Source organism: Oncorhynchus masou, chromosome 27 (assembly GCF_036934945.1).
Source record: "Oncorhynchus masou masou isolate Uvic2021 chromosome 27, UVic_Omas_1.1, whole genome shotgun sequence".
Lineage (NCBI taxonomy): Eukaryota > Metazoa > Chordata > Actinopteri > Salmoniformes > Salmonidae > Oncorhynchus > Oncorhynchus masou.
The window spans coordinates 7953206-7976758 of record NC_088238.1 but is presented as its reverse complement, the minus strand read 5'-3'; the positions used below and the strand labels follow the sequence as shown (position 1 = coordinate 7976758).

General features: G+C 45.8%; 1 protein-coding gene across 1 annotated transcript in view; it reads left to right on the top strand.

The window, feature by feature from the left end:
- The window catches only part of LOC135515586 (DNA helicase B-like), a 37836-nt gene that overhangs the window by 7378 nt on the left and 6905 nt on the right, over window positions 1-23553 (top strand). The window contains 8 exon segments of the mRNA XM_064939208.1: window positions 2863-3004; window positions 3285-3430; window positions 3509-3593; window positions 16168-16227; window positions 17207-17329; window positions 17331-17490; window positions 17591-17749; window positions 17927-18691. Of these exon segments, the coding sequence (XP_064795280.1) occupies window positions 2863-3004; window positions 3285-3430; window positions 3509-3593; window positions 16168-16227; window positions 17207-17329; window positions 17331-17490; window positions 17591-17749; window positions 17927-18691 (1640 nt within the window).

The window sequence follows — 23553 nt, the reverse complement described above, 5'->3', positions numbered from 1 at the left end:
GTTTGTCTAGGGGATGCTGTCAGCTGACCACTATCCAGCTGGCCAACTCCTTGTCAAATCAAAATCAAATGTTTTTAATCACATACACGTGGTTAGCAGATGTTAATGCAAGTGTAGCGAAATGCTTGTGCTTCTAGTTCCGACAGTGCAGTAATATCTAACAAGTAATCTAACAATTCCCCAACAACTACCTTTTTATAGGGATGGAATGAGATTATGTACATATATGGAGGAGCGATGGCATGATGCAATAGATGGTATAAAATACAGTATATACAGTTGAAGTTTACATACACTTAGGTTGGAGTCATTAAAACTAGTTTTTCAACCACTCCACACATTTCTTGTTAACAAACTATAGTTTTGGCAAGTTGGTTAGGACATCTACTTTGTGCATGACACAAGTAATTTTTCCAACAATTGTTTACAGACAGATTATTTCACTTATAATTCAATGTATCCCAATTCCAGTGGGTCAGAAGTTTACATACACTAAGTTGACTGCGCCTTTTAAACAGCTTGGAAAATTCCAGAAAATTATGTCATGGCTTTAGAAGCTTCTGATAGGCTAATTGACATCATTTGAGTCAATTGGAGGAGTACCTGTGGATGTATTTCAAGGCCTACCTTTGCTTGACATCATGGGGAAATCAAAAGAAATCAGCCAACCAATCAACCTCAGAAAATAAATTGTAGACCTCCACAAGTCTGGTTCATCCCTGGGAGAAATTTCTAAATATCTGAAGGTACCACATTCATCTGTACAAACAATAGTACGCAAGTATAAACACCATGGGACCACGCAGCCGTCATACCGCTCAGGAAGGAGTCGTGTTCTGTCTCCTAGAGATGAACGTACTTTGGTCTGAAAAGTGCAAATCAATCCCAGAACAACAGCAAAGGACCCTGTGAAGATGCTGGAGGAAACGGGTATAAAAGTATCTATATCCACAGTAAAATGAGTCCTATATTGACATAACCTGAAAGGCCACTCAGCAAGGAAGAAGCCACTGCTCCAAAATCGCCATTAAAAAAAGCCAGACTACGGTTTGCACATGGGGACAAAGATTGTACTTTTTGTCCTCTGGTCTGATGAAACAAAAATAGAACTGTTTGGCCATAATGACCATTTATGTTTGGAGGAAAAAAGGGGGAGGCTTGCAAGCTGAAGAACCCCATCCCAACTGTGAAGCACGGGGGTGGCAGCATCATGTTGTGGGGGTGCTTTGCTGCAGGAGGGACTGATGCACTTCACAAAATCGATGGCATCATGAGATAGGAAAATTGTGGATTATATTGAAGCAACATCTCAAGACATCAGTCAGGAAGTTAAAGCTTGGTCTCAAAGGGGTCTTCCAAATGGAAAATGACCCCAAGCATACTTCCAAAGTTGTGGCAAAATGGCTTAAGTCAAGGCACAAAGCCCTGACCTCAATCCCATAGAACATTTGTGGGCAGAACTGAAAAAGCGTGTGTGAGCAAAGAGGTCTACAAACCTGACTCCGTTACACCAGCTCTGTCAGGAGGAATGGGCCAAAATTCACCCAATTCATTGTGGGAAGATTGTGGAAGGCTACCCCAAACATTAGACCCAAGTTAAACCATTTAAAGGCAATGCTACCAAATACTAATTGAGTGTATATAAACTTCTGACCCACTGAGAATGTAATGAAAGAAATAGAAGCTGAAATAAATAATTCTCTCTACTATTATTCTGACATTTCACGTTCTTAAGATAAAGTTTGATCCTAACTGACCTAAAACAGGGACATTTTACTGGGATTAAATGTCAGGAATTGTGAAAAACTGAGTTTAAATGTACTTGGCTAAGGTGTATGTAAACTTCCGACTTCAACTGTACATATGAGATATGAGTAATGTAAGATATGTAAACATTGTTTAAAGTGACTAGTGACTAGTCTCAATGTAGGCAGCAGCCTCCGAGTTGGTGATGGCTGTTTATCAGTCTGATGGCCTTGAGATAGAAGCTGTTTTTCAGTCTCTTGGTCCCAGCTTTGATGCACCTGTAGTGACCTCGCCTTCTGGATGATAGCGGGGTGAACAGGCAGTGGCTCGGGTGGTTGTTGTCCTTGATGATCTTTATGGCCTTCCTGTGACATCGGGTGGTGTAGGTGTCCTGGAGGGCAGGGGATGTGTTGTACCTGGCGGTTGAGGGCGGTGCAGTTACTGTACCTGCCGGTGATACAGCCCGACAGGATGCTCTCAATTGTGAATATTTTAAAGTTTTGTCAGGGTTCTAGGTGACAAGCCACATTTTTTTCAGCCTCCTGCGGTTGAAGAGGCGCTGCTGCGCCTTCTTCACCACACTGTCTCTGTGGGTGGACCAATTCAGTTTGTCTGTGATGTGTATGCCTAGGAACTTTCCACCTTCTCTACTACTGCCCCGTTGATGTGGATAGGGGGGTGCTGCCTCTGCTGTTTCCTGAAGTCCACGATCATCTGTTTTGTTGACGTTGAGCGAGAGGTTGTTTTCCTGATACCACACTCCGAGTGCCCTCACCTCCTCCCTATAGGCTGTCTCGTTGTTGGTGGTGATCAAGCCCACTACTGTTGTGTCGTCTTCAAACTTGATGATTGAGTTGGAGGCGTGCATGGCCACTCAGTCATGGGTGAACAGAGAGTACAGGAAAGGGCTGAGCACGCATCCCTGTGGGGCCCCAGTGTTGAGGGTCAGCGACGTGGAAATGTTGTTTCCTACCTTCACCACCTGGGGGCAGCCCGTCAGAGAGTATGCCCTGTTCCACAGTCTGCCTGTTTGTCTAGGTGATGTGCGTCAGCTGCCCAGTTTCCAGCCAGGAAACACCTTGTATGGCCTGTTCCACAGTCTGCCTGTTTGTCTAGGTGATGTGCGTCAGCTGCCCAGTATCCAACCAGGAAACACCTTGTATGACCTGTTCCACAGTCTGGGCCGAGCCCATTGGGCCATCGAGATGAGGACCAATCACAGAGCTGAGTCTCAACTCATCGTCAACAACGCCGGACAGTAAATATGGCATTGGTTTTTGTCTTTTAGTTTTCAAACAAACATAAAAATACCACAGTGACTATTTGATAAAATAAAATAAAAAGAACCATGAATTAATTCAGCATGTAAATACAACTTTGCAAATCAGATATATTAAACTAATTTTCTAGATTATTATTTTTTTTAAATGACTAATTTTGTAAGATTGTTTTTTGACCTGTTTTTGTCTTGTCCTGATGTCCGACCGTGAGAAAAGTAAAATCCTGCGTCTGTCCTTTAAAAAAAAATAAAAAATCAGAATCGCAGAGATGGGGATGAATCATCGTTTCAGACCGCTCCACTACGACGCCATCTTGGATCTGAATGGAAGTTACACCATGCCCTCTGAAGACAAGAGGTTCATCCTCATCCTGCTGCCCAACACCCACGAGGTCTCTGACTATAGTGAGTGCACCCTGGACTCCATCTGAAAACACGGAACACTGCCGATATAATGCAACACAATGTGATGTTGTCTTTCAGACCTGCAGGTGGCTATCGAACTATTATTGGAAGCTGCTCCGGGACTGGAGAATGACGCCACGTCACAGTTCATTGCCTTCAGAAGGCAAGACACACATTACACAGTAGAGGTTCTCTATACTATAGGGACAGTAGAGGGGTTCTCTATACTATAGGGACAGTAGAGGGGTTCTCTATACTATAGGACAGTAGAGGGGTTCTCTACACCGTTGATACTATAGGGACAGTAGAGGGGTTCTCTATACTATAGGGACAGTAGAGGGGTTCTCTATACTATAGGGACAGTAGAGGGGTTCTCTATACTATAGGGACAGTAGAGGGGTTCTCTATACTATAGGGACAGTAGAGGGGTTCTCTATACTATAGGGACAGTAGAGGGGTTCTCTATACTACAGGGACAGTAGAGGGGTTCTCTATACTATAGGGACAGTAGAGGGGTTCTCTATACTATAGGGACAGTAGAGGGGTTCTCTATACTATAGGACAGTAGAGGGTTCTCTATACTATAGGGACAGTAGAGGGGTTCTCTATACTATAGGGACAGTAGAGGGGTTCTCTATACTATAGGACAGTAGAGGGTTCTCTATACTATAGGGACAGTAGAGGGGTTCTCTATACTATAGGGACAGTAGAGGGGTTCTCTATACTATAGGGACAGTAGAGGGGTTCTCTATACTATAGGACAGTAGAGGGTTCTCTACACCGTTGATACTATAGGGACAGTAGAGGGTTCTCTACACCATTGATACTATAGGGACAGTAGAGGGGTTCTCTACACCATTGATACTATAGGGACAGTAGAGGGGTTCTCTATACCATTGATACTATAGGGACAGGTTCTCTATAGGGACAGTAGAGGGTTCTCTATACTATAGGACAGTAGAGGGGTTCTCTACACTATAGGGACAGTAGAGGGGTTCTCTATACTATAGGGACAGTAGAGGGGTTCTCTATACTATAGGGACAGTAGAGGGGTTCTCTATAGGGACAGTAGAGAGGTTCTCTATACTACAGGGACAGTAGAGGGGTTCTCTATACTATAGGACAGTAGAGGGGTTCTCTATACTATAGGGACAGTAGAGGGTTCTCTACACCGTTGATACTATAGGGACAGTAGAGGGTTCTCTATACCATTGATACTATAGGGACAGTAGAGGGGTTTCTCACCATTGATACTATAGGGACAGTAGAGGGGTTCTCTACACCATTGATACTATAGGGACAGTAGAGGGTTCTCTACACCATTGATACTATAGGGACAGTAGAGGGGTTCTCTATACCATTGATACTATAGGGACAGTAGAGGGGTTCTCTATACCATTGATACTATAGGGACAGTAGAGGGGTTCTCTACACCGTTGATACTATAGGGACAGTAGAGGGGTTCTCTATACCATTGATCCTACAGGGACAGTAGAGAGGTTCTCTATACTATAGGGACAGTAGAGGGGTTCTCTATACTATAGGACAGTAGAGGGGTTCTCTACACCGTTGATACTATAGGACAGTAGAGGGGTTCTCTATACCATTGATCCTACAGGGACAGTAGAGAGGTTCTCTATACTATAGGGACAGTAGAGGGGTTCTCTATACTACAGGGACAGTAGAGGGGTTCTCTATACCATTGATACTATAGGGACAGTAGAGAGGTTCTCTATACTATAGGGACAGTAGAGGGGTTCTCTATACTACAGGGACAGTAGAGGGGTTCTCTATACCATTGATACTATAGGGACAGTAGAGAGGATCTCTATACTATAGGGACAGTAGAGGGGTTCTCTATACTACATGGACAGTAGAGGGGTTCTCTATACTATAGGACAGTAGAGGGGTTCTCTATACCATTGATACTATAGGGACAGTAGAGGGGTTCTCTATACTACATGGACAGTAGAGGGGTTCTCTATACTATAGGGACAGTAGAGGGGTTCTCTATACTACATGGACAGTAGAGGGGTTCTCTATACTACATGGACAGTAGAGGGGTTCTCTATACTACAGGGACAGTAGAGGGGCTCTCTATACTACAGGGACAGTAGAGGGGCTCTCTATACTACAGGGACAGTAGAGGGGTTCTCTATACCATTGATACTATAGGGACAGTAGAGAGGTTCTCTATACTATAGGGACAGTAGAGGGGTTCTCTATACTACATGGACAGTAGAGGGGTTCTCTATACTATAGGGACAGTAGAGAGGTTCTCTATACTACAGGGACAGTAGAGGGGTTCTCTATACTACAGGGACAGTAGAGGTTCTCTATACTACAGGGACAGTAGAGGGGTTCTCTATACTACAGGGACAGTAGAGGGGTTCTCTATACTACAGGGACAGTAGAGGGGTTCTCTATACTATAGGGACAGTAGAGGGGATCTCTATACTACAGGGACAGTAGAGGGGTTCTCTATACCATTGATACTACAGGGACAGTAGAGGGGTTCTCTATACTACAGGGACAGTAGAGGTTCTCTATACTACAGGGACAGTAGAGGGGTTCTCTATACCATTGATACTATAGGGACAGTAGAGGGGTTCTCTATACTACAGGGACAGTAGAGGGGATCTCTATACTACAGGGACAGTAGAGGTTCTCTATACTACAGGGACAGTAGAGGGGTTCTCTATACTACAGGGACAGTAGAGGGGTTCTCTATACTACAGGGACAGTAGAGGGGTTCTCTATACTATAGGGACAGTAGAGGGGATCTCTATACTACAGGGACAGTAGAGGGGTTCTCTATACCATTGATACTACAGGGACAGTAGAGGGTTCTCTATACTACAGGGACAGGTTCTCTATACTACAGGGACAGTAGAGGGTTCTCTATACCATTGATACTATAGGGACAGTAGAGGGTTCTCTATACTACAGGGACAGTAGAGGGGTTCTCTATACCATTGATACTACAGGGACAGTAGAGGGGTTCTCTATACCATTGATACTACAGGGACAGTAGGGGATCTCTATACCATTGATCCTACAGGGACAGTAGAGGGGTTCTCTATACCATTGATACTATAGGGACAGTAGAGGGTTCTCTATACTATAGGGACAGTAGAGGGGTTCTCTATACTATAGGGACAGTAGAGGGGTTCTCTATACTATAGGGACAGTAGAGGGGTTCTCTATACTATAGGGACAGTAGAGGGGTTTCTACCATTGATACTACAGGGACAGTAGAGGGGTTCTCTATACTACAGGGACAGTAGAGGGGTTCTCTATACCATTGATACTATAGGGACAGTAGAGGGTTCTCTATACTATAGGGACAGTAGAGAGGTTCTCTATACTATAGGGACAGTAGAGGTTCTCTATACTACAGGGACAGTAGAGGGGTTCTCTATACCATTGATACTACAGGGACAGTAGAGGGGTTCTCTATACTACAGGGACAGTAGAGGGTTCTCTATACCATTGATACTATAGGGACAGTAGAGGTTCTCTATACTATAGGGACAGTAGAGAGGTTCTCTATACTATAGGGACAGTAGAGGTTCTCTATACTACAGGGACAGTAGAGGGTTCTCTATACCATTGATACTACAGGGACAGTAGAGAGGTTATCTATACTATAGGGACAGTAGAGAGGTTCTCTATACTATAGGGACAGTAGAGGTTCTCTATACTACAGGGACAGTAGAGGGGTTCTCTATACCATTGATACTACAGGGACAGTAGAGAGGTTCTCTATACTATAGGGACAGTAGAGAGGTTCTCTATACTATAGGGACAGTAGAGGTTCTCTATACTACAGGGACAGTAGAGGGGTTCTCTATACCATTGATACTACAGGGACAGTAGAGAGGTTCTCTATACTAGAGGGACAGTAGAGAGGTTCTCTATACTACAGGGACAGTAGAGGGGTTCTCTATACTACAGGGACATTAGAGGGGTTCTCTACACCATTGATACTACAGGGACAGTAGAGGGGTTCTCTATACCATTGATACTATAGGGACAGTAGAGGGGTTCTCTATACTACAGGGACAGTAGAGGGGTTCTCTATACTATAGGGACAGTAGAGGGGTTCTCTATACTATAGGGACAGTAGAGGGGTTCTCTATACTATAGGGACAGTAGAGGGGTTCTCTATACTATAGGGACAGTAGAGGGGTTCTCTATACTATAGGGACAGTAGAGGGGTTCTCTATACTATAGGGACAGTAGAGGGTTCTCTATACTATAGGGACAGTAGAGGGGTTCTCTATACTATAGGGACAGTAGAGGGGTTCTCTATACTATAGGGACAGTAGAGGGGTTCTCTATACTATAGGGACAGTAGAGGGGTTCTCTATACTATAGGGGCAGTAGAGGGGTTCTCTATACTATAGGGGCAGTAGAGGGGTTCTCTATACTATAGGGGCAGTAGAGGGGTTCTCTATACTACAGGGACAGTAGAGGGGTTCTCTATACTATAGGGACAGAGGGGTTCTCTATACTATAGGGACAGTAGAGTGGTTCTCTATACTACAGGGACAGTAGAGGGGTTCTCTATACTACAGGGACAGTAGAGGGCTTCTCTATACTACAGGGACAGTAGAGGTTCTCTATACTACAGGGACAGTAGAGGTTCTCTATACTACAGGGACAGTAGAGGGGTTCTCTATACCATTGATACTACAGGGACAGTAGAGAGGTTATCTATACTATAGGGACAGTAGAGGTTCTCTATACTACAGGGACAGTAGAGGGGTTCTCTATACCATTGATACTATAGGGACAGTAGAGGGGTTCTCTATACCATTGATACTACAGGGACAGTAGAGGGGTTCTCTATACTACAGGGACAGTAGAGGTTCTCTATACTACAGGGACAGTAGACGGGTTCTCTATACCATTGATACTATAGGGACAGTAGAGGGGTTCTCTATACTACAGGGACAGTAGAGGGGATCTCTATACTATAGGGACAGTAGAGGGGTTCTCTATACTACAGGGACAGTAGAGGGGTTCTCTATACTATAGGGACAGTAGAGGTTCTCTATACTACAGGGACAGTAGAGGGTTCTCTATACCATTGATACTACAGGGACAGTAGAGAGGTTCTCTATACTATAGGGACAGTAGAGAGGTTCTCTATACTATAGGGACAGTAGAGGGGTTCTCTATACCATTGATACTATAGGGACAGTAGAGGTTCTCTATACTATAGGGACAGTAGAGGTTCTCTATACTACAGGGACAGTAGAGGGGTTCTCTATACCATTGATACTACAGGGACAGTAGAGAGGTTCTCTATACTATAGGGACAGTAGAGAGGTTCTCTATACTATAGGGACAGTAGAGGTTCTCTATACTACAGGGACAGTAGAGGGGTTCTCTATACCATTGATACTACAGGGACAGTAGAGAGGTTCTCTATACTATAGGGACAGTAGAGAGGTTCTCTATACTACAGGGACAGTAGAGGGGTTCTCTATACTACAGGGACAGTAGAGGGGTTCTCTACACCATTGATACTACAGGGACAGTAGAGGGGTTCTCTATACCATTGATACTATAGGGACAGTAGAGGGGTTCTCTATACCATTGATACTATAGGGACAGTAGAGGGGTTCTCTATACCATTGATACTATAGGGACAGTAGAGGGGTTCTCTATACTACAGGGACAGTAGAGGGGTTCTCTATACTATAGGGACAGTAGAGTGGTTCTCTATACTATAGGGACAGTAGAGGGGTTCTCTATACTATAGGGACAGTAGAGGGGTTCTCTATACTATAGGGACAGTAGAGGGGTTCTCTATACTATAGGGACAGTAGAGGGGTTCTCTATACTATAGGGACAGTAGAGGGGTTCTCTATACCATTGGTTCTACAGGGACAGTAGAGGGGTTCTCTATACCATTGATACTACAGGGACAGTAGAGGGGTTCTCTATACCATTGATACTACAGGGACAGTAGAGGGGTTCTCTATACTACAGGGACAGTAGAGGGGTTCTCTATACCATTGATACTATAGGGACAGTAGAGGTTCTCTATACTATAGGGACAGTAGAGAGGTTCTCTATACTATAGGGACAGTAGAGGTTCTCTATACTACAGGGACAGTAGAGGGGTTCTCTATACCATTGATACTACAGGGACAGTAGAGAGGTTATCTATACTATAGGGACAGTGTTCTCTATACTACAGGGACAGTAGAGGGTTCTCTATACCATTGATACTACAGGGACAGTAGAGAGGTTCTCTATACTATAGGGACAGTAGAGAGGTTCTCTATACTATAGGGACAGTAGAGGTTCTCTATACTACAGGGACAGTAGAGGGGTTCTCTATACCATTGATACTACAGGGACAGTAGAGAGGTTCTCTATACTAGAGGGACAGTAGAGAGGTTCTCTATACTACAGGGACAGTAGAGGGTTCTCTATACTACAGGGACATTAGAGGGGTTCTCTACACCATTGATACTACAGGGACAGTAGAGATGGGTTCTCTATACCATTGATACTATAGGGACAGTAGAGGGGTTCTCTATACTACAGGGACAGTAGAGGGGTTCTCTATACTATAGGGACAGTAGAGGGTTCTCTATACTATAGGGACAGTAGAGGGGTTCTCTATACTATAGGGACAGTAGAGGGGTTCTCTATACTATAGGGACAGTAGAGGGGTTCTCTATACTATAGGGACAGTAGAGGGGTTCTCTATACTATAGGGACAGTAGAGGGGTTCTCTATACTATAGGGACAGTAGAGGGGTTCTCTATACTATAGGGACAGTAGAGGGTTCTCTATACTATAGGGACTAGAGGGGTTCTCTATACTATAGGGACAGTAGAGGGGTTCTCTATACTATAGGGACAGTAGAGGGGTTCTCTATACTATAGGGGCAGTAGGGGTTCTCTATACTATAGGGGCAGTAGAGGGGTTCTCTATACTACAGGGACAGTAGAGGGGTTCTCTATACTATAGGGACAGAGGGGTTCTCTATACTATAGGGACAGTAGAGTGGTTCTCTATACTACAGGGACAGTAGAGGGGTTCTCTATACTACAGGGACAGTAGAGGGCTTCTCTATACTACAGGGACAGTAGAGGTTCTCTATACTACAGGGACAGTAGAGGTTCTCTATACTACAGGGACAGTAGAGGGGTTCTCTATACCATTGATACTACAGGGACAGTAGAGAGGTTATCTATACTATAGGGACAGTAGAGGTTCTCTATACTACAGGGACAGTAGAGGGTTCTCTATACCATTGATACTATAGGGACAGTAGAGGGGTTCTCTATACCATTGATACTACAGGGACAGTAGAGGGGTTCTCTATACTACAGGGACAGTAGAGGTTCTCTATACTACAGGGACAGTAGACGGGTTCTCTATACCATTGATACTATAGGGACAGTAGAGGGGTTCTCTATACTACAGGGACAGTAGAGGGGATCTCTATACTATAGGGACAGTAGAGGGGTTCTCTATACTACAGGGACAGTAGAGGGGTTCTCTATACTATAGGGACAGTAGAGGTTCTCTATACTACAGGGACAGTAGAGGGGTTCTCTATACCATTGATACTACAGGGACAGTAGAGAGGTTCTCTATACTATAGGGACAGTAGAGAGGTTCTCTATACTATAGGGACAGTAGAGGGGTTCTCTATACCATTGATACTATAGGGACAGTAGAGGTTCTCTATACTATAGGGACAGTAGAGGTTCTCTATACTACAGGGACAGTAGAGGGGTTTCTATACCATTGATACTACAGGGACAGTAGAGAGGTTCTCTATACTATAGGGACAGTAGAGAGGTTCTCTATACTATAGGGACAGTAGAGGTTCTCTATACTACAGGGACAGTGAGGGGTTCTCTATACCATTGATACTACAGGGACAGTAGAGAGGTTCTCTATACTATAGGGACAGTAGAGAGGTTCTCTATACTACAGGGACAGTAGAGGGTTCTCTATACTACAGGGACAGTAGAGGGGTTCTCTACACCATTGATACTACAGGGACAGTAGAGGGGTTCTCTATACCATTGATACTATAGGGACAGTAGAGGGTTCTCTATACCATTGATACTATAGGGACAGTAGAGGGGTTCTCTATACCATTGATACTATAGGGACAGTAGAGGGGTTCTCTATACTACAGGGACAGTAGAGGGGTTCTCTATACTATAGGGACAGTAGAGTGGTTCTCTATACTATAGGGACAGTAGAGGGGTTCTCTATACTATAGGGACAGTAGAGGGGTTCTCTATACTATAGGGACAGTAGAGGGGTTCTCTATACTATAGGGACAGGAGGGGTTCTCTATACTATAGGGACAGTAGAGGGGTTCTCTATACCATTGGTTCTACAGGGACAGTAGAGGGGTTCTCTATCATTGATACTACAGGGACAGTAGAGGGGTTCTCTATACTACAGGGACAGTAGAGGGGTTCTCTATACCATTGATACTATAGGGACAGTAGAGAGGTTCTCTATACTATAGGGACAGAGAGAGGTTCTCTATACTATAGGGACAGTAGAGGTTCTCTATACTACAGGGACAGTAGAGGGGTTCTCTATACCATTGATACTACAGGGACAGTAGAGGGGTTCTCTATACTACAGGGACAGTAGAGGGGTTCTCTATACCATTGATACTATAGGGACAGTAGAGGTTCTCTATACTATAGGGACAGTAGAGAGGTTCTCTATACTATAGGGACAGTAGAGGTTCTCTATACTACAGGGACAGTAGAGGGGTTCTCTATACCATTGATACTACAGGGACAGTAGAGAGGTTATCTATACTATAGGGACAGTAGAGAGGTTCTCTATACTATAGGGACAGTAGAGGTTCTCTATACTACAGGGACAGTAGAGGGGTTCTCTATACCATTGATACTACAGGGACAGTAGAGAGGTTCTCTATACTATAGGGACAGTAGAGAGGTTCTCTATACTATAGGGACAGTAGAGAGGTTCTCTATACTATAGGGACAGTAGAGGTTCTCTATACTACAGGGACAGTAGAGGGGTTCTCTATACCATTGATACTACAGGGACAGTAGAGAGGTTCTCTATACTATAGGGGTAGGGGGTTCTCTATACTACAGGGACAGTAGAGGGGTTCTCTATACCATTGATACTACAGGGACAGTAGAGAGGTTCTCTATACTATAGGGACAGTAGAGAGGTTCTCTATACTACAGGGACAGTAGAGGGGTTCTCTATACTACAGGGACAGTAGAGGGTTCTCTATACTATAGGGACAGTAGAGGGGTTCTCTATACCATTGATACTATAGGGACAGTAGAGGGGTTCTCTATACTACAGGGACAGTAGAGGGGTTCTCTATACCATTGATACTATAGGGACAGTAGAGGGGTTCTCTATACCATTGATACTATAGGGACAGTAGAGGGGTTCTCTATACCATTGATACTACAGGGATAGTAGAGGGGTTCTCTATACCATTGATACTACAGGGACAGTAGAGGGGTTCTCTATACCATTGATACTACAGGGACAGTAGAGGGGATCTCTATACCATTGATACTACAGGGACAGTAGAGGGGTTCTCTATACCATTGATACTATAGGGACAGTAGAGAGGTTCTCTATACTATAGGGACAGTAGAGGTTCTCTATACTATAGGGACAGTAGAGAGGTTCTCTATACTATAGGGACAGTAGAGGTTCTCTATACTACAGGGACAGTAGAGGGGTTCTCTATACCATTGATACTACAGGGACAGTAGAGGGGTTCTCTATACCATTGATACTACAGGGACAGTAGAGGGGTTCTCTATACCATTGATACTATAGGGACAGTAGAGAGGTTCTCTATACTATAGGGACAGTAGAGGTTCTCTATACTACAGGGACAGTAGAGGGGTTCTCTATACCATTGATACTACAGGGACAGTAGAGGGGATCTCTATACCATTGATACTACAGGGACAGTAGAGGGGTTCTCTATACTATAGGGACAGTAGAGAGGTTCTCTATACTATAGGGACAGTAGAGGTTCTCTATACTACAGGGACAGTAGAGGGGTTCTCTATACCATTGATACTACAGGGACAGTAGAGAGGTTATCTATACTATAGGGACAGTAGAGAGGTTCTCTATACTATAGGGACAGTAGAGGTTCTCTATACTACAGGGACAGTAGAGGGGTTCTCTATACCATTGATACTATAGGGACAGTAGAGGGGTTCTCTATACCATTGATACTACAGGGACAGTAGAGGGGTTCTCTATACTACAGGGACAGTAGAGGTTCTCTATACTACAGGGACAGTAGAGGGGTTCTCTATACCATTGATACTACAGGGACAGTAGAGAGGTTATCTATACTATAGGGACAGTAGAGAGGTTCTCTATAGTATAGGGACAGTAGAGGTTCTCTATACTACAGGGACAGTAGAGGGGTTCTCTATACCATTGATACTATAGGGACAGTAGAGGGGTTCTCTATACCATTGATACTACAGGGACAGTAGAGGGGATCTCTATACCATTGATCCTACAGGGACAGTAGAGGGGTTCTCTATACCATTGATACTATAGGGACAGTGGTTCTCTATACTATAGGGACAGTAGAGGGGTTCTCTATACTATAGGGACAGTAGAGGGGTTCTCTATACTATAGGGACAGTAGAGGGGTTCTCTATACTATAGGGACAGTAGAGGGGTTCTCTATACTATAGGGACAGTAGAGGGGTTCTCTATACCATTGATACTACAGGGACAGTAGAGGGGTTCTCTATACCATTGATACTACAGGGACAGTAGAGAGGTTCTCTATACTATAGGGACAGTAGAGAGGTTCTCTATACTATAGGGACAGTAGAGGTTCTCTATACTACAGGGACAGTAGAGGGGTTCTCTATACCATTGATACTACAGGGACAGTAGAGGGGTTCTCTATACTACAGGGACAGTAGAGGGGTTCTCTATACCATTGATACTATAGGGACAGTAGAGAGGTTCTCTATACTATAGGGACAGTAGAGGTTCTCTATACTACAGGGACAGTAGAGGGGTTCTCTATACCATTGATACTACAGTGACAGTAGAGAGGTTCTCTATACTATAGGGACAGTAGAGAGGTTCTCTATACTATAGGGACAGTAGAGGTTCTCTATACTACAGGGACAGTAGAGGGGTTCTCTATACCATTGATACTACAGGGACAGTAGAGAGGTTCTCTATACTATAGGGACAGTAGAGAGGTTCTCTATACTACAGGGACAGTAGAGGGGTTCTCTATACTACAGGGACAGTAGAGGGGTTCTCTACACCATTGATACTATAGGGACAGTAGAGAGGTTCTCTATACCATTGATACTACAGGGACAGTAGAGGGGTTCTCTATACCATTGATACTATAGGGACAGTAGAGGGGTTCTCTATACCATTGATACTATAGGGACAGTAGAGGGGTTCTCTATACCATTGATACTATAGGGACAGTAGAGGGGTTCTCTATACTACAGGGACAGTAGAGGGGTTCTCTATACTATAGGGACAGTAGAGGGGTTCTCTATACTATAGGGACAGTAGAGGGGTTCTCTATACTATAGGGACAGTAGAGGGGTTCTCTATACTATAGGGACAGTAGAGGGGTTCTCTATACTATAGGGACAGTAGAGGGGTTCTCTATACTATAGGGACAGTAGAGGGGTTCTCTATACTATAGGGACAGTAGAGGGGTTCTCTATACTATAGGGACAGTAGAGGGGTTCTCTATACTATAGGGACAGTAGAGGGGTTCTCTATACTATAGGGACAGTAGAGGGGTTCTCTATACTATAGGGACAGTAGAGGGGTTCTCTATACTACAGGGACAGTAGAGGGGTTCTCTATACTACAGGGACAGTAGAGGGGTTCTCTATACTACAGGGACAGTAGAGGGGTTCTCTATACTACAGGGACAGTAGAGGGGTCCTCTATACTATAGGGACAGAGGGGTTCTCTATACTATAGGGACAGTAGAGGGGTTCTCTATACTACAGGGACAGTAGAGGGCTTCTCTATACTACAGGGACAGTAGAGGTTCTCTATACTACAGGGACAGTAGAGGGGTTCTCTATACTACAGGGACAGTAGAGGGGTTCTCTATACTACAGGGACAGTAGAGGGGTTCTCTATACTACAGGGACAGTAGAGGGGTTCTCTATACTACAGGGACAGTAGAGGGGTTCTCTATACTACAGGGACAGTAGAGGGGTTCTCTATACTACAGGGACAGTAGAGGGGTTCTCTATACTACAGGGACAGTAGAGGGGTTCTCTATACTACAGGGACAGTAGAGGGGTTCTCTATACTACAGGGACAGTAGAGGGGTTCTCTATACTACAGGGACAGTAGAGGGGTTCTCTATACTACAGGGACAGTAGAGGGGTTCTCTATACTACAGGGACAGTAGAGGGGTTCTCTATACTACAGGGACAGTAGAGGGGTTCTCTATACTACAGGGACAGTAGAGGGGTTCTCTATACTACAGGGACAGTAGAGGGGTTCTCTATACTACAGGGACAGTAGAGGGGTTCTCTATACTACAGGGACAGTAGAGGGGTTCTCTATACTATAGGGACAGTAGAGGGGTTCTCTATACTACAGGGACAGTAGAGGGGTTCTCTATACTACAGGGACAGTAGAGGGGTTCTCTATTAAGACCTGTATCTGAACTGTAGATGTTTGTTTTTCAGGAAGGAGTGTGCCTTGATCAATGAGCTTTGCTGCAAACATTACTGCAACCACCGCACCAAGTAAGTTACTGTACTGCTATAGGAAGTGATGCTGTTTCTACTGCTGTAGGAAGAGATGCTGGTTCTACTGCTATAGGAAGTGATGCCGTTACTACCGCTGTAGGAAGAGATGCCGTCTCTACTGCTATAGGAAGTGATGCTGTTTCTACTGCTGTAGGAAGTGATGCTGTTTCTACTGCTGTAGGGAGAGATGCTGTCTCTACTGCTGTAGGACGAGATGCTGTTTCTACTGCTGTAGGACGAGATGCCGTCTCTACTGCTGTAGGAAGAGATGCTGTTTCTACTGCTGTAGGAAGTGATGCTGTTTCTACTGCTGTAGGAAGTGATGCTGTTACTACTGCTGTAGGAAGAGATGCTGTTTCTATTGCTGTAGGAAGAGATGCTGTTTCTACTGCTGTAGGAAGAGATGCTGTCTCTACTGCTGTAGGAAGTGATGCTGTCTCTACTGCTATAGGAAGTGATGCTGTTACTACTGCTGTAGGAAGTGATGCTGTTTCTACTGCTGTAGGAAGAGATGCTGTTTCTACTGCTGTAGGAAGAGATGCTGTCTCTACTGCTGTAGGAAGTGATGCTGTCTCTACTGCTATAGGAAGTGATGCTGTTACTAATGCTGTAGGAAGTGATGCTGTCTCTACTGCTATAGGAAGAGATGCTGTTTCTGCTGCTATAGGAAGAGATGCTGTTTCTGCTGCTATAGGAAGAGATGCTGTTTCTGCTGCTATAGGAAGAGATGCTGTAGGGAGAGATGCCGTTTCTGCCACTGTGAAGGGGGGGGGTTAGAAGAGAAATTGGTTTTACTGCTGTGTCATGAATGGACCACCAGATAGAGCTGTTGTACCAGTTGTAAAAAGGAAGAATGTGCAATGTGAGGAGGCCTCGTCTCCTCGTCCTCGTTTGTTTCTGTTAGAAATCCCAGCTGGCCTCCTTATCTGTCGATAGATAAATAATTTGGGTTTGATGTGTCGATCTTTTACCTCAGAAACAACAAGAACCGACTAGCTTTCCAGCCGAGAGATAAAGTCTGCTGTACAAAGAACGGCTACGTCACAGACAGGAACAAGGAAGTGTCTCCTGAAGCAGAGGACCTGGAGAACAGCTGTATCTGACCGGGCCAGGACCAAGCAGAGACTTCCTGGTCTGGACGGAGGGGAGAGACGGAGAGGGAACGGGGCCACACAGAGAGACGGAAGTGGTGACAAAATGAAAAGCAAAGAGAAGAATAAAGAGCGTCTTTGTAACGGAGAGATATTCTTTATTAAACATGTAACTATTGGTCCTCTCATTTCTCACATTCTCATATTCTGTAAGCTGCTCAATTCTAATTGGCTGAGCCGTGCTCTTTGGTTGTCTCCTCCTATGACAGGACGTGACAGAGGAGGAGGCGGGCTCACAGCGGAACAGGAAGCAGAGGTACTTGACTCTGGATGATGGTGACGGACGGACGCTGTGTGTTTCCTTCAGGGAGCTGCAGAGAGAATGTAAACTGCAACACGCCTGGGCTAGGACCATACACACCTTCCAGGTGTGTGGGAGTGTGTGTGTGTGTGTGTGTGTGGGAGTGTGTGTGTTCTCTCTGTCTCCATTCATAAACCGACGAGCGAATGATTTAAACTAAGCAATTCAGTAGATTCTAACCCGTTAGACATTTTCTCTGATGGAATTCTTCAGTTGTACTGCACCTTCCTTCTCTGTGCGTCAGGGGTCGGAGACCGAGACCATTGTGTACGTGCTGGGAAACGGCAGCGTCCAGACGTGGAAGCACGTGTACACGGCTGTGACACGGGGACAGAAGCGTGTATATGTCATAGCCAAGCAGGGGGGCATGGCCTCGGCCATTAGGAGACGCATCATCCCACGTAACACCCGGCTGGGAACCCTGGTCAAAGAGCTGCTGGTCCAGCCTGGGGGGCACGACCAACCAGACCAGAACCAACCCCCTCCGGGTACACCTCGCAGGGCAGCCCCAGGCTTCGGGCCTACACAGACCACTCCTCTGGCCTCACAGACACCGAGCTGGTCTCTAAGGACCCCCTACAAAACCCCTATAGCAGCACCCAGACTCTTCTCTACGCCCAGCCGAGCAGTCCCACTTCACGCCAATCGTGTCCAGTCCCACTCTACGTCGGTCCTACCCAGGGAGCTGTGGAGAAATGAGCCTCCAACAGCTCCTCAGGCAGATGCCTCAGACACCTCTCTAATGGACGACATCACTTTCAGTCAGGCATATACCTGGTCGCCTATGAACAGCAGCTCTGAGGACCCCTCTCAGGAGCAGCCCGGGTCGTGTGAGGAGGAGGAGGAGGAAGGGATCAAGATGGAGGCTAGCAGCAGCGCTGTAGAGGATGGACACATGGGGAAGGCTTCACATTTAGCTGCTCGTTCTGGGGTTGAGAGCACCCCTCCCAAGAGGACGCTCGGTCCTGACAGTGAGAAACAGAATGGGACTCCTCATAAACAGATCAAGGTGAGAGAAAGAGGACTTGGCGTCTCGTCAGGCAGATTTTCAGTTGTTTTTTTTGTGGTGGAAGCAGTACATTTTCTCACATGACTCGGGCACATCTGAAGAACTATTTGTGGTGAGGAGGGGTTATTGTAGTAGAAGTGGTGGAGGAGGAGGAGGGGTTATTGTAGTAGAAGTGGTGGAGGAGGAGGAGGGGTTATTGTAGTAGAAGTGGTGGAGGAGGAGGAGGGGTTATTGTAGTAGAAGTGGTGGAGGAGGAGGAGGGGTTATTGTAGTAGAAGTGGTTGAGGAGGAGGAGGGGTTATTGTAGTAGAAGTGGTTGAGGAGGAGGAGGGGTTATTGTAGTAGAAGTGGTTGAGGAGGAGGAGGGGCTATTTTAGTAGAAGTGGTTGAGGAGGAGGAGGGGTTATTGTAGTAGAAGTGGTTGAGGAGGAGGAGGGGTTATTGTAGTAGAAGTGGTTGAGGAGGAGGAGGGGTTATTGTAGTAGAAGTGGTTGAGGAGGAGGAGGGTTATTGTAGTAGATGTGGTTGAGGAGGAGGAGGGGTTATTGTAGTAGAAGTGGTTGAGGAGGAGGAGGGGTTATTGTAGTAGAAGTGGTTGAGGAGGAGGAGGGGTTATTGTAGTAGAAGTGGTTGAGGAGGAGGAGGGGTTATTGTAGTAGAAGTGGTTGAGGTGAGGAGGAGGGGTTATTGTAGTAGAAGTGGTTGAGGAGGAGGAGGGGTTATTGTAGTAGAAGTGGTTGAGGAGGAGGAGGGGTTATTGTAGTAGAAGTGGTTGTGGAGGAGGAGGGGTTATTGTAGTAGAAGTGGTTGAGGAGGAGGAGGAGTTATTGTAGTAGAAGTGGTGGAGGAGGAGGAGGGGTTATTGTAGTAGAAGTGGTGGAGGAGGAGGAGGGGTTATTGTAGTAGAAGTGGTTGAGGAGGAGGAGGAGTTATTGTAGTAGTGGTTGAGGAGGAGGAGGGGTTATTGTAGTAGAAGTGGTGGAGGAGGAGGAGGGGTTATTGTAGTAGAAGTGGTGGAGGAGGAGGAGGGGTTATTGTAGTAGAAGTGGTGGAGGAGGAGGAGGGGTTATTGTAGTAGAAGTGGTTGAGGAGGAGGAGGGGTTATTGTAGTAGAAGTGGTTGAGGAGGAGGAGGGGTTATTGTAGTAGAAGTGGTTGAGGAGGAGGGGTTATTGTAGTAGAAGTGGTTGAGGAGGAGGAGGGGTTATTGTAGTAGAAGTGGTTGAGGTGAGGAGGGGTTATTGTAGTAGAAGTGGTTGAGGTGAGGAAGGGTTATTGTAGTAGAAGTGGTTGAGGTGAGGAAGGGTTATTGTAGTAGAAGTGGTTGAGGTGAGGAAGGGTTATTGTAGTAGAAGTGGTGGAGGAGGAGGAGGGGTTATTTTAGTAGAAGTGGTGGAGGAGGAGGGGTTATTGTAGTAGAAGTGGTTGAGGTGGAGGAGGGGTTATTGTAGTAGAAGTGGTTGAGGTGAGGAAGGGTTATTGTAGTAGAAGTGGTTGAGGAGGAGGAGGGGTTATTGTAGTAGAAGTGGTTGAGGAGGAGGAGGAGGGGTTATTGTAGTAGAAGTGGTTGAGGAGGAGGAGGGGTTATTTTAGTAGAAGTGGTTGAGGAGGAGGAGGGGTTATTGTAGTAGAAGTGGTTGAGGTGAGGAGGAGGGGTTATTGTAGTAGAAGTGGTTGTGGAGGAGGAGGGGTTATTGTAGTAGAAGTGGTTGAGGAGGAGGAGGGGTTATTGTAGTAGAAGTGGTTGAGGAGGAGGAGGGGTTATTGTAGTAGAAGTGGTTGAGGAGGAGGAGGGGTTATTGTAGTAGAAGTGGTTGAGGAGGAGGAGGGGTTATTGTAGTAGAAGTGGTTGAGGAGGAGGAGGGGTTATTGTAGTAGAAGTGGTTGAGGAGGAGGAGGGGTTATTGTAGTAGAAGTGGTTGAGGAGGAGGAGGGGTTATTGTAGTAGAAGTGGTTGAGGAGGAGGAGGAGGGGTTATTGTAGTAGAAGTGGTTGAGGAGGAGGAGGGGTTATTGTAGTAGAAGTGGTTGAGGAGGAGGAGGGGTTATTGTAGTAGAAGTGGTTGAGGAGGAGGAGGGGTTATTGTAGTAGAAGTGGTTGAGGAGGAGGAGGGGTTATTTTAGTAGAAGTGGTTGAGGAGGAGGAGGGGTTATTGTAGTAGAAGTGGTTGAGGAGGAGGAGGGGTTATTGTAGTAGAAGTGGTGGAGGAGGAGGAGGGGTTATTGTAGTAGAAGTGGTGGAGGAGGAGGAGGGGTTATTGTAGTAGAAGTGGTTGAGGTGAGGAGGAGGAGTTATTGTAGTAGAAGTGGTTGAGGAGGAGGAGGGGTTATTGTAGTAGAAGTGGTTGAGGAGGAGGAGGGGTTATTGTAGTAGAAGTGGTTGAGGAGGAGGAGGGGTTATTGTAGTAGAAGTGGTTGAGGTGAGGAGGAGGAGTTATTGTAGTAGAAGTGGTTGAGGTGAGGAGGAGGGGTTATTGTAGTAGAAGTGGTTGAGGAGGAGGAGGGGTTATTGTAGTAGAAGTGGTTGAGGAGGAGGAGGGGTTATTGTAGTAGAAGTGGTTGAGGAGGAGGGGTTATTGTAGTAGAAGTGGTTGAGGAGGAGGAGGGGTTATTGTAGTAGAAGTGGTTGAGGAGGAGGAGGGGTTATTGTAGTAGAAGTGGTTGAGGTGAGGAGGAGGGGTTATTGTAGTAGAAGTGGTTGAGGAGGAGGAGGGGTTATTGTAGTAGAAGTGGTTGAGGAGGAGGAGGGGTTATTGTAGTAGAAGTGGTTGAGGAGGAGGAGGGGTTATTGTAGTAGAAGTGGTTGAGGAGGAGGAGGGGTTATTGTAGTAGAAGTGGTGGAGGAGGAGGGGTTATTGTAGTAGAAGTGGTTGAGGAGGAGGAGGGGTTATTGTAGTAGAAGTGGTTGAGGAGTAGGAGGGGTTATTGGAGGAGGAGGAGGGGTTATTGTAGTAGAAATGGTTGAGGAGGAGGAGGGGTTATTGTAGTAGAAGTGGTGGAGGAGGAGGGGGTTATTGTAGTAGAAGTGGTTGAGGAGGAGGAGGGGTTATTGTAGTAGAAGTGGTTGAGGGAGGAGGGGTTATTGTAGTAGAAGTGGTTGAGGAGGAGGAGGGGTTATTGTAGTAGAAGTGGTTGAGGAGGAGGAGGGGTTATTGTAGTAGAAGTGGTTGAGGAGGAGGAGGGGTTATTGTAGTAGAAGTGGTTGAGGAGGAGGAGGGGTTATTGTAGTAGAAGTGGTTGAGGTGAGGAGGAGGGGTTATTGTAGTAGAAGTGGTTGAGGAGGAGGAGGGGTTATTGTAGTAGAAGTGGTTGAGGTGAGGAGGAGGGGTTATTGTAGTAGAAGTGGTTGAGGAGGAGGAGGGGCTATTTTAGTAGAAGTGGTTGAGGGGGTTATTGTAGTAGAAGTGGTTGAGAGGAGGGGTTATTGTAGTAGAAGTGGTTGAGGAGGAGGAGGGGTTATTGTAGTAGAAGTGGTTGAGGAGGAGGAGGGGTTATTGTAGTAGAAGTGGTTGAGGAGGAGGAGGGGTTATTGTAGTAGAAGTGGAGGAGGAGGAGGGGTTATTGTAGTAGAAGTGGTTGAGGAGCAGGAGGGGTTATTGTAGTAGAAGTGGTTGAGGAGGAGGAGGGGTTATTGTAGTAGAAGTGGTTGAGGAGGAGGAGGGGTTATTGTAGTAGAAGTGGTTGAGGAGGAGGAGGGGTTATCGTAGTAGAAGTGGTTGAGGAGGAGGAGGGGTTATTGTAGTAGAAGTGGTTGAGGAGGAGGAGGGGTTATTGTAGTAGAAGTGGGAGGAGGAGGAGGGGTTATTGTAGTAGAAGTGGAGGAGGAGGAGGAGGGGTTATTGTAGTAGAAGTGGTTGAGGTGAGGAGGAGGGGTTATTGTAGTAGAAGTGGTGGAGGAGGAGGGGTTATTGTAGTAGAAGTGGTTGAGGAGGAGGAGGGGTTATTGTAGTAGAAGTGGTTGAGGAGGAGGAGGGGTTATTGTAGTAGAAGTGGTTGAGGTGAGGAGGAGGGGTTATTGTAGTAGAAGTGGTTGAGGAGGAGGAGGGGTTATTGTAGTAGAAGTGGTTGAGGAGGAGGAGGGGTTATTGTAGTAGAAGTGGTTGAGGAGGAGGAGGGGTTATTGTAGTAGAAGTGGTTGAGGGAGGAGGAGGGGTTATTGTAGTAGAAGTGGTTGAGGAGGAGGAGGGGTTATTGTAGTAGAAGTGGTTGAGGGAGGAGGAGGGGTTATTGTAGTAGAAGTGGTTGAGGTGAGGAGGAGGGGTTATTGTAGTAGATTTAGTGGTGGAGGAGGAGGGGTTATTGTAGTAGAAGTGGTTGAGGAGGAGGAGGGGTTATTGTAGTAGAAGTGGTTGAGGTGAGGAGGGGTTATTTTAGTAGAAGTGGTTGAGGTGAGGAGGGGTTATTTTAGTAGAAGTGGTTGAGGTGAGGAGGGGTTATTTTAGTAGAAGTGGTTGAGGAGGAGGAGGGGTTATTGTAGTAGAAGTGGTTGAGGAGGAGGAGGGGTTATTGTAATAGAAGTGGTGAGGAGGAGGAGGGGTTATTGTAGTAGAAGTGGTTGAGGAGGAGGAGGGGTTATTGTAGTAGAAGTGGTTGAGGGGTTATTGTAGTAGAAGTGGTTGAGGGGTTATTGTAGTAGAAGTGGTGGAGGAGGAGGAGGGGTTATTGTAGTAGAAGTGGTTGAGGAGGAGGAGGGGTTATTGTAGTAGAAGTGGTTGAGGAGGAGGGGTTATTGTAGTAGAAGTGGTTGAGGAGGAGGAGGGGTTATTGTAGTAGAAGTGGTTGAGGAGGAGGAGGCTATTTTAGGAGGGGTTATTGTAGTAGAAGTGGTTGAGGAGGAGGAGGGGTTATTGTGGTAGAAGTGGTG